This window comes from Halichoerus grypus, chromosome 12 (genome assembly GCF_964656455.1).
Source record: "Halichoerus grypus chromosome 12, mHalGry1.hap1.1, whole genome shotgun sequence".
Lineage (NCBI taxonomy): Eukaryota > Metazoa > Chordata > Mammalia > Carnivora > Phocidae > Halichoerus > Halichoerus grypus.
Genome location: NC_135723.1, coordinates 25,505,054 through 25,517,391, shown reverse-complemented (window position 1 = coordinate 25,517,391; position 12,338 = coordinate 25,505,054). Strand labels below are relative to the sequence as shown.

At 35.0% G+C, this 12,338-nt stretch overlaps 1 protein-coding gene across 1 annotated transcript in view; it reads left to right on the top strand.

Annotated features, from left to right (window-relative positions):
* GNAT3 (G protein subunit alpha transducin 3) overlaps window positions 1-12,338 on the top strand; it is a 53,486-nt gene that overhangs the window by 22,158 nt on the left and 18,990 nt on the right. The window contains exons 2-4 of the mRNA XM_036087129.2: window positions 9-51; window positions 5,853-5,994; window positions 10,361-10,518. Of these exons, the coding sequence (XP_035943022.2) occupies window positions 9-51; window positions 5,853-5,994; window positions 10,361-10,518 (343 nt within the window). The remainder of the gene's footprint in view (window positions 1-8; window positions 52-5,852; window positions 5,995-10,360; window positions 10,519-12,338) is intronic.

Genomic DNA, 12,338 nt, shown 5'->3' with positions numbered 1-12,338 from the left:
TGTTGCAGGTGCCGGAGAATCTGGAAAAAGTACGATCGTTAAACAAATGAAGTAGGTATACCCTATTTTACATGTGTGATATTTGAAGTCTGTCTGTGTACTCGACCAGTCTGAAAAGAAATACTTTGGGAAAATCCGACTGATGGTCTATCCGGGCAGGTGGTGGCAGGGCTAGCTCAATTCCCGTGCAAGCCTCCCTCCTATCCTTTAGCAGGGAGTGTAACTTATGTGTGGTATTGGAATTTCCATTTTTCTTTTAAATTTTGCCTCTCAACAAGATGAATACTCAAAGCAGTCATGTTTTAAATATATTAATCTGGGCCTAATCTAGGGCTTCGGTATTGTGGGCAGAAGCCATAAACATTTCAAAATATGTCCATCGATGACCCAATTGAATTTAAGAGGAAATGGTATTTTTAATTGGCATTTTGCCTACCTGGGAATAAAGCGCTTATTTAAAGTTATTACTATCGTGGATTTCAATTTATTTTTGCACTTCTTTTCTCTACTTTTTAAAAATCTTTTTATAATGAAATAACTAGACGTGGATTCCTTAATGAGACAACAAACACAAAAGTGCTAAAATTCAAGAATATAATGTCTAAATGAATAAAATTTCAATTGGTAAGTGGAGGTGATTATGTAAAACCTCATGGCTCTGTCACTGCTGGAGAATTTTCAAGGACAACTATTGCTATAGGAGAAGAAGATCATCTTTTTTTTTTGGCTAATTTTCCATTCTATGTTGGAGGATCTTGTTCTTTGGAATATGTCACATGATGACATCATCCCAGTCAATGATGCGATTGTTTAGAATCTAAATCACTGGTCTTCTCTTTCTTTTCAAATAATAATGTCATGTAAGTTCCATACAAACAATTATTTAAGTCCCACTTTTGGAATTTCCTGACAGGTGTACTTGCAACCAAATTTTGTTCCTTTTCTTCTGTCTTTGAAGAACAGGACACTCCTTTCTCCTGATCTCCTGATCATTGCTCAGACTGCTTTTGGGTTCTCAGCTCCATCCGTGCACCCAAATCATCCCACACCCCCCATCACATTCCCACTGGGTTCACCTGTTCTTTTCTTTCTGGTTCTAATCATGCTCGAATCCCTATCCTTTTTACCTCTTCATTCTCTATGAAGTTAAATGCAGTAAAACAAGACATAACCAATTATTTGGCTATTTAAAATTAAAACTTTTAAATATATTAAACCATAAATAAGTTTTAAAAAAGAAAAGAAAAAATCTATAATGAATATGATATATAATTGACTATCATAATATAAACAGTCATATAGACTGGTAAGAAAAATTAGCTGCCCAATATATATAAATGGAAAGAGACTATGAACAGACAATTCACACAAGACAAAATTCAAATATCTATTCAAAGCAATAATGAGCTATGCTTTATCTTAGCAGATTAGCAAACAATTTTAAATAATATTACCCAATAAAGGTGAGGTTTTGAGAAGTTAATATTTCTCATTACTACCAGTAAAATAATTTGTTATAGTAAATTTATAGAAATAATTTTTGCAATCTACATAGGAAACTGGGAAAATAATAATTATTGATCTAAATATATTTCTGAGAATTTTAGTAAAATAATTTAAATTTGAAAAAGCACAAAAATAAAATAATGTAAACAAGAAAATATGAACATTTATGCCCCAAGAGATTTAGATTCATCTTATTTAAAATAATGAAATATGAGATAGAATAAAGTACCCTAAACTAAAATAAAACACAAGGAAATAGATTGCAAAAGTATGGAACAATTCACCTTTCAATGGCAATATTTTGCATCCATTACAAGTTATAAGTATATGAGAAAGCTTTAATAGCAGAAAATACTTATGCTAGTTAAAAAAACTAAGATCCAAAATTGCATAAACATCTTTACCTCAACTATGACAAAATAGTTTTTCAAAAGGGAAGAATATAGGCCAATGTTCAATGATATTTATTTCTCAATACCGGGATTTAAAGTTACATTGCACCTTCATTTTGTTTTTGGATCATGACCTGAGCCGAAGGCAGTTGCTTAACCAACTGAGCCACCCAGGCGCCCCGCACCTTCATTTTGAATACTGCTGGACTTTTCACATTTTCTACAATGAGCAAGTATTGCTTTTGTTAGTAACAAAGAGTATCCTCATTCTATCTCCTCCTTCCTTTTCTCAGTAGACTCTATGAAGAATCATTGCCATTAGGTCTCTTCACTCTTCCACCTTCCATTTGCTCTTAAACCATTTCCATCACTCCTGCCTCTGGCATGCCACATCAATTGCCCTTATAAACATCAGTATTATCTCCTAATTGCCATTTTGTCTGAAATGCTCATGAGTTCCTATTTTATTTTTTTAAGATTTTATTTATTTATGTGACACAGAGAGACACAGCGAGACAGGGAACACAAGCAGGGGGAGTGGGAGAAGCAGGCTCCCCACTGAGCAGAGAGCCCAACGAGGGGCTCGATCCCAGGACCCTGGGATCATGACCTGAGCCGAAGGCAGACGCTTAACAACTGAGCCACCCAGGCACCCCATCATGAGTTCCTTTTTTTATTTTTAATTTTATTTTATTATGTTATGTTAATCACCATACATTACATCATTAGTTTTTGATGTAGTGTTCCATGATTCATTGTTTGTGTATAACACCCGGTGCCTATTTTAATTCCATTCAACTCCACTGGGCTTTTCTCTTCTAAAACTTCACCCTGGCTTTTAGAATAAGTCTTTCCTGGTTTACTTCCTAATTGCCTGCTTTACTCTCAGATTCTCTGACCACATCCTAACTGCTGGTGTATCTAATGCACTTGGCCCCCTTCTCTGCTTACTTTATATCTTCAAATGAAAACTGCTAAGGTACAATGATTTTTACTCTCATCTTCAAGCGGACTGTCTCAGGATATTTCTTTCAAATTCACTTTGTCTAAACTAGGGAAGCAGGTACCTCCTGCTTCCTCCATATTCTATGGATAGGTCCAAATCAGAATAAACAACAGTAAGTTATCTCCCCATCTGGCCTCCTTGTCCCTACAATGAATTATAGCAGCACAGGTCTCTAAAACAATTAATCTGAGTGTAGATAGGTTGACATTCACTTTCTAAGTTTTGCCACATCGACACAACTCTTGTCTTCAAGGCTGTCATTTATCCCTATTGTTGCTGCCTTAGCTTAAAACCCCTGCATTTCTGAACTGGATTAATACAATACCCTGCAAAGCACTTTTCCCCTCCCTCCTCTTTCTTCCACTGCAATATCCACACCAACACCAACCGATTTCTTTAAAAAGAAAACTGCATCTCTTTCCCGAATTGTACTCTTCATGAACTATCAAGAACAGACTCCTTGAAGGATACATAAGATACTTTAGAATGCAGCTCTTAGCTGTCTCTTGATTCTAATGTCCCATGACCTCCCCCCTCCTGCTTTCTACACCGGAAGTGCTGAACTCACAGAGTTCCGTGGACTGCAGAAGGCAGTACAGTTTAGCAGCTAAGATCACAGGCTCCCAAACCAGACTGCATTCGTTGCCCAACTGTACCATGTACTGAATAAGTTAGGGGTAGTTCCTTCATTTATCTGTGCCTACATTACTCTCCTGTAAAATGTAGGTAACAATTTTACCTTCTTTAAAGGACTTATTGCAAGAAATGAGAAGACGTATAAAGGACTTAACACAATGCTTTGCACACACTGAGAGCTTGATGATGGTAACCATCTATGTGGTCATACTGAGCCTTCTGCCTAGAATGTTCTTCCTTTTCACTATCTGGAAATAACGACTTCTCCTTGAAAACTCAACTGATCATCACTGCTCCCAGGCAGTCTCCTGTGATCCCTTACACCTACTCCCAATAAAGTTTATCACTTTTTCTTTTCTAGTTTATGGTACCACATGCAGACATTGTGGTTATATACTATCACTGCATAAAAATGGATTTTATGCTCTACCTTTCTATAATCTAGTACTGTCCAATAGAATGTTCCGTGATGACAGGAAGATTCTCTGTCTGTGCTCTCCAATATGGCAGCTCCTAGTCATATGTGGCCATTAAGCATTTGAAATGTGGCTAGTGTGAATGAGGAATTATTTTAATTTTAATTAACATCTAGTGGCTACTGTATTGGACAGTGGAACTCTAGTCTATAGGTTTTTGGGGAGGAAAGAAAGTATAATTCATTCTTTTCAGCACATAATGCAGTATGTTACAGAAAATGCCCAGTAAAAGCTCATTAACTGGAACAGATTTAGGAATCAACTTGCAAGTAGAAAGCTCTATCTCACAGAAATGGATTTACGCAGTTCCTAGAAAAACAACGTTGCTTGAAGTCCCACTACGGCTGGATTTTTTAAAGTCTGCTCTTGCCATTTTGCTTTGTGATGTTTCCTTATCCTATGATAAAAAGATAGGAATCAGAACTTGTTCCAGTTAGAAAACCTAAATGCCCCCAAGTTTAGTGGTAACTGCCATTTTAATTTAGTAATTAAAATAACTTTCCAATTTCAGTTTTTGAGAAAGAACTGAGATTTAATGAACTTATTCTTGATCTATCCACAAAGACATTTTACTGCATTTTTCTACAACCTTTAGTTGTCTACTTTATTTACTTATTAAAGTTATGTGTTTAATATAGCAAGATAAACATGGCCATGCTTAAAATAGAAATACAGCAATTATTGGCAAGCAAATGGCAAAAACAGTCAATAATGGATATAGGGGCTACCTCTATTTTCACTGCAGAAATTCTTATATTTGGGTTTTAGGGGGGAGGGGGTGGGGAGGATAGGTTAGCCCAGTGATGGCTATTAAGGAGGGTACATACTGCATGGAGCACGGTGTTATACGCAAACAATGAATCATGGAACGCTACATCAAAAACTAATGATGTAATGTATGGTGACTAACATAACATAATTAAAAAAAAGTTTTAATATCTTGGGGGGGCATTTGTATTCTTTTTCCCCTATGCGAAAGCTTCTCTGTGTATAGATAAAACACAAACCCTTCAGAATATGACTTCCAAAATGATGCCTAATGTACACAAAGAACTTCAAAAACAACAACAACAAAAAGGAGCAATAACATATTATACAATAAAGAAGCAATAAAGTAATTAGCATATGCAGAGATTTTAGCTTTTGAAGGTAAATCTATTTCAATCTAACATTCCTAAACAATAAAACTTTGAGTTTTGATTGAGTGAATGGAAGGAAAAGAAGAGTTCAGCCAAATAAAGTGAGCCTTTCAACTTTGAGAACTAGTGGCACGAACACAGATGGAAAAGTAGCAAGGGATTTAATAGCATTTAATAGGTAATTACCTACATTAAAAAAAAAAAGATGCCGTTGTTAATGCTATAAATAGAAAGCAGTCACTCCTATTTTCCAGTGTCTTAAGTGATAGGAAAAGGATTGAATGTTCTACTATATTACTTTGCTTCCTCTAGACATCGTGTTATAAAGACCAGTTTCAGAACTCTGTATGTATCTTTGTCCTGGGAAACTGGAAATTTGTTTTTTGAAAATAATAAGCTTTCTAAGTAAAATTCTCATGATTTACTCATTTTAAATACTGGTTTACTTTGGGCAAATTCTAAGTCCTCTTTATATTTTGCACAAGGAGCTCACAAAGAAAATATTGTATTAAGTCCCAATGATAATAATAAAAGTCCAAAGCCATGTAATTGTTCAGATTTAACATATACATATGGACAATATTTTCTGTAACAAATATATACTGGAATTTTAGTCAAGCAAATTATTGTTGATGTGTTTTAATATTATTTTAAAAAATTGCTCAACTCACAAAAGCTTTTCATGTTTAAATTATAGGATCATCCATAAGAATGGTTACAGTGAGCAAGAATGCATGGAGTTCAAAGCAGTAATATACAGTAATACATTGCAATCCATCCTAGCTATTGTGAAAGCCATGACTACCCTTGGGATTGATTATGTAAATCCCACAAGTGCAGTAAGTATGCAAATAATGACAGCTGTAGTCCTACAATGGAGTTTGAGCCGGAAAACAGAACTAAATTTGTAGTACTAATCTATACCAAAAATTTAAGAATATAAAATATGAATTTGGGGAACTTTAATTCTGTTTAGTGTAAGATATCCTTTTCTTCTTCAAATGAAACTTTGTGTGCCATAATATTATTCAGCATTTTTTCCTAGGAATCAAACCTAATATCAAATAATATACTGTATTAGAGTAAAATATTGATGTTTACTAAATACAGAAGAGTTCATCCCATAAAATCAAACTGCAATAGCTCTACTTTTATTTTCTTAGTTTAATTATGAGTCATTTCATAGAGTGATTATATTTATAACATTAGAGTAATAGTAATAATATTCTAATTATCATTATTGTTCAACAATAATTATAAGACAATGTTGGGCAGGGAAATGATTATTTTATAGTGTTAATTTTTTAAAAAAGAATTCAAAATTCTGTGACTAAGATTTTTATATAATAAATATACTCAAGTGGTCAGAGTTATGTTTACAAGGTAGCATCTAAACAGTTTCATTTCATTCTATTTTATATTTTGTAATATAATTATTTTATGTTAAAATACATTAAAAACCCACTTAGTTTCAAACAGTTTATGTGCAAGCATATAGAACTATTTTAGTTGGCAACTGAAACATATAGCGTTCTCCAAAGAACAATAGTTAACCACACGCAAAAAAGGAGTAATAGTGTACAATCAACAGGAAAACACTCATTTCCATTTGTCCTGTCCTGGAGCAGCTGGGTGCCCCCAGATGATATCAATTGAACTGCTCCCAGTGTAACTTAGATACCTGGTACACTAACAATAAGAAAGAGAGGAACAGCATGTTAAGCATAGAGAAGAATATGACCCTTGTACTTTCCTCTTCCTACCCCTCCAGGAGTTTAGGGTTAGGCCATGTAAATTACCATTGGACACCACTAGGATAAAAAGAAAAATACCTCTTTCGTGCTGTTAATTTTAAAGGAAATGGTAAACCCTCATCTTGTTGTGCCATTTTCCAACAAAGAGCACAAAAATTCTAAGTATGTTCTTAGGGCAGATCCTTTGTAAAGCAGAGTCAGGAGTTCGGCTAGACTCCTCTTCCATTTTTAGCTTTCCTCAAAGTGGGCTCCAGTAAGTCATCTCCTTCTTTAGGTTACAGTTTCCCACTCACGTGTAAGAGGGGAACTTACAAGAGCTCAACTCCAATATCCTTGCATTCTTTACCATTCCGTGACTTGGTGATCCCCTTTTTATTTAAGGGTAGTTTGGTTATCCCTCTGACCTTGGCTGTTCCTAAGGATCTGAGACTTTAAATTGGCCCTTCAGAAACAACCTGGTATAAGCCTCATATTTATAGATGTGAAAAATAAAGGCCAAAGAGGATTAGCAAGGTGGCTTGCATTGCATAGCCAGTGTTTTGGCAAAACCCACTTCCGGCTTCCATTAGAGCGCTTTTCCCAATGAAGGGATTTTTGTAAAAATACTTTTAATGATCAGGAATGATTGCTAATCCTCCACTGATTAACATCTTAATGATCTGGCATGCAGGTGGAGTGAAAATAATATAGACTCTGTAGATTGCTGCCACTATGCTGACAAAAAATTAAGATAAATGCAATTTATTCAAACTGTACATTAAGTGGTAAAAGAGTAATTTATGCAGCACTGAAGGACTGATACGACTTCTCAGGAGGACCTATGCCCTTAAGTATCAAACATCAGTTGGCAGGTACCATGTAACTCAAATTTTGATTTCAGTTGTTGAAAACTATAGTAATTTCAGTGACCTTCTTTAGTATTTGATTTTAAGATTAATATACTCAATACCTGGCTTGAACTGTTTCTTTAACAGATTAATTGCTAAACATCTATGTGTGTGTACTCTGAAAGTAGTTTTCTATAGCTTTCAATTTAGCTATTTATATAATTTATATATTTTTACACTATAGCCCTAAAGGAAAATGTCCATAAGCTTTATTGGTTACTGGTTCTGTAAATTTGGATGAGTTATTTAATCTCTCTACATTTGGGTTTCTTTATCCACAAAGCTTTAGTGCTTTTTTCACTAAGTTTCAAGGACTATTACAGAAGCAAACAGAAATATAGGAAATCCACTTAAAAACAAAACAACTTCTTTGGAGCTATTTGAAAAATGTGAGAAGTTGGGGCACCTGGGTGGCTCAGTCAGTTAAGCGTCTGCCTTCGGCTCAGGTCATGATTCTAGTAAATATTGAGTATTTATTTTCCAATAATCACTCCGAATGTAAGCTCATTAAAATTTATGTACTAAAATCTACACATCTAATATCATTTGAAAAAATTATATTAAACTATGATTTATATGGCAGACACCTGACTGGACATTGGGGATACCCTGAGGGATCAGCAGTAAATAAAATAGAAACAGTATCTGCTCTCAAGAGAGGGAAGTCTGAAGCTGAACAAGTAATTACAAAGCATCAGCTATTTCAAAAGTGCAGCACAGCTGGGATGGGGAGCCAAATCCTCATTTATGGAAAGAATTACTGAAAAAAGGAAATGCTATCACCAGTGGGGATAGGACAGAACTAGTACATTTCTTTTAAGAAGTGTTGTGTTTGTGAGCTCTGTAACATGTCCACACGTGTAAGTGGTTGAAAATGTGCCTGGGAAATTACTGGAGCTTTTAAAATATGAGAGTAAGATTATCAGTAGAAATCAGTTTTCCATCACTTTGGCTACTTACGTAGAAGACATCTTTTCATAATACTGGTTGATTTTGGTATTATATATTTTAAAAATTCAAATATGATTGGGGGGCCCAACTCCTTAAACACATGAATTTTGATTCTTTAAATTACCATGTCAGCCCTTTAACAACTGTAGAAGAACTTCACGAATTAAAATACCATATGTCCAATAAGATATTATTTATGGTTAAAGAAAACTGTATATTGTCAGGGATTCTCAACTCAGGCTGCGCATTTGAGCCACCTGCAAGATTTTCAAAAATACCTTTGTAGAATCTGACATCCAGAGGTTCTGCCTCATTTTGTTTGAGTTGAGGTCCTGGTATCAGTATTTTTAAAAAGTGCCCCACATGCTTAGAAGGCACAGCTGGTTTGAAAACCCCCACCATTGGCTTTACCTATGCAAGCAATAAGCTAAGTAATAAAAGGTCTTGAAAGACAAAAAACCAAGCGGATACAATGACCTGCCCTTTGGGGGAAGCACAAGGACTGAGGTGGCGGTCGAAGAATACTTTATCACATTTACATGTTCAAGATGAGACTATTTTCATGATATCTATTCAAATAAAGTGTAAACTGAAATTGGAAAAAAAATTTTTAACGAAAGAGTGTATTAGAAATTAGTTTGGTTTGTAAAGGAATGCTGACAGGGCATGTCATTTTTTCCCTTTAGTGACAAACTAGTCTGAGCAGCTGTTTCACTGCATCCTAAATTTGTCCTAAATGGTACCTTAACAGTGAAAGGAGGCAAATGGGAGGATGCCAGCTAAGCTGGCTGGGTCATACTTCGCTGGATTTGCAGCCCTCTCTCACACCCAACTTATTGGGAAGAAGGACTTAAAAATTTACTCTGTGCCAATATATGAAAATGGGGTCAGTCCTTGGATTTGGGCCATTTACAACTTTTGACTTAATAGTCATCTGATCAATTTGGGTTAGCAATAAAAACTGAATGTGAAGACAGATGTAATAAGATTTTTAGTCTTAACAGGGCCTCTTTTTGACAATGAGAGACATACTTTCATTTTTAATGCAAAGAACAGATTTTTAATAAAATGGTGAAATAAACTATTATTAGTATTTTAACATAATAAATTGAATTGTATCAGAAAAACAGCAAGTTCTCATTGGCCGTTCTTCACTGGGAGCCACCTCACACTGCACAAAGTAGTCTAAGTCTGACTCTTCTTCTGATGCTCATTGTCTTTCTTGGTTTCGCAAATTAGCCTCCTAGTTTTGGATTCATTTGTAAAAGACACTATATTTTCTCCTTGAATTTTGACTGAGATCTCAATGGATTTACATTGAAATATTATTAATCCCTTTGACACCATATTCAGAAGTTAATGATATATTCCAAAATATCCTAATTTCACCATATAACGATACATAGTTTTTGCAACAGAGAACTCTTCACCCAGCCATTATAAGGACACTTAAGATTCCATTGACCTTAAGATACACTGAATAGATGTTCAACAAAATTATTACCTAAAAGAATAAGATAAAAATAATAAAATGAAAGTGCTCTATTAAAAAAAAGTTACGTGATTCCAAATAACAACACATTTTTATCATTGTCACAAAAACATTGTTCTAGGAAGACCAACAACAACTCTGTGCGATGGCGAACACTCTGCAAGATGGCGGCATGACACCCAAACTGGCCGAGGTAATAAAACGACTCTGGAGGGACCCTGGAGTTCAGGCCTGCTTTGAAAGGGCATCTGAGTATCACCTCAACGACTCAGCAGCTTAGTAAGTGAATGCGTTTGACAACAATTATAGTTGAAACATTTTATATTAGGAATTCTAATTCTTCAAACTCTGCTTTTGTAATCACCAATGAGGAATGCAAACAGCTTCACATTTTGTTAGACTAAAATAAAAAGTAATTGAAGAGAAATAAAGATCAAGGTGACATCATGAGATTTAAAAATCTAAGCAAAGGAGCATTTAAAATAATTAATTTTGAAACTATTTGCCTGAGACCCCTATTTTGCAAATATTTTCTCCCAGTTGAAAGGAATTAATCACTGTGCACTGTGCTCAACATTAACGCAGATTGTTGACATCATGCTGAGGTTTTGGGCTATTCATTTCATTTCTAGTCCTATTGCTGAAATCATCTTCCAAAATAATTTTATTAATGACACATTCTTTCGCTCCTTTGGTTCGATGATTAGGATGCTGAATTCTAGAAGGAAAATAATGATTTCCAAAACATTTGTGTATTGTGGGATTCTGTTTGAGTCTTGAGAGAGATTATATAATTTTCACAGCTACTATCATCCAGTTGGCAATTATCAGCCATAAGGAAGTTAGGAGGTTATGACAGTCTGAATAATTTCATTATCAAAATTATTTTAAATTTCTATTTTAGTAAGCAATTTTTAACCTGTGCTGTGTGTGCACATGTATGCAAATATAATTTAATTATTCTATATTAATTATATTTAGACATGCACAGCAATGTCTAAAAAGGTATAAATACAGTCCTTTTGATGAACTCCCAACAGAACATGTTAGTAATACTTTAAAAAATATATATACAGTAAAAATGAAACAAATGAAAGATTGTATGAAGACAGAACAATGAAACTTGCATGATACTTCAGACTTCTGATCATGATGGTCAGAAGGATTATAGAGAGAAAACAAACCATATAAATTTTAGGAAAAACTAATAACAACAACAGTCTTCTGTGATTACTCACTCATGTTCATTTTAAATTCTAAAGCCCTTGGAGGAAAGTCCACCAAAGTCTCTTTGGTGGAGTAGAGAATGCATATCATCATGTGATTACACAAACTCAAAGAATTATTTTATGTGTCCCAGCACCTAGCCACATCTTAATACTAACAGAACTCTCTGTAGTATAGAAAACACTGCTTTTCTATATAAATCATTGATAAGGGCAGTCACAATAAGAAATTGAATTGTGGAATAGTCTCCTAAAACGTTGTTTAACAAAATTCTAGGGAAGAAGTGAGAGTTTAATGGTGTTGGCATATGTGCTGCCGAAACGAGCACAAGATAGTGTTGGGGACAAAGAATTCCTGTCCCCTCCAAGGTCCTTTTAGCTGGCCTAATAATCATATTGACATGAGACAGGTTAACAGGAGAAAATAAAATGTAATAGGCATACCTATAGGGAATCTACATGGACGTGGAAATTTCAAAGTCAGGTGAAATGAGGTATATATGTTATTCTGAACTAAAGAGAAGGGGGTAGTGGTCTGGGACTTGAGAGGAAAGGAATGTGTTTCACAGAGCAATCAGAAGAGCAGATGTTTGGTAATTAGATGTTTGCCCTGCCACACAGATGGGTCACTCAGATAAAATGTATCTCTGCTAAACTGAGGGCAACGACTCTCAGTTAAGATTCTTCTATGTAGTTGAGGGAGGGGCAAATGTTCTCTTGAGCCTCCAGGGTCTCAGGTGGCTTCAGCTCAAAATAATCCACATGACAAAGTGGCACATTCTGGGGTACGGGGGGATGTGCTGTCCTGAACCCCTTCAATAGCTGTGCTTAATAGATTTAGTTTTAGATATACATTAGCAATTAGCTTTATTT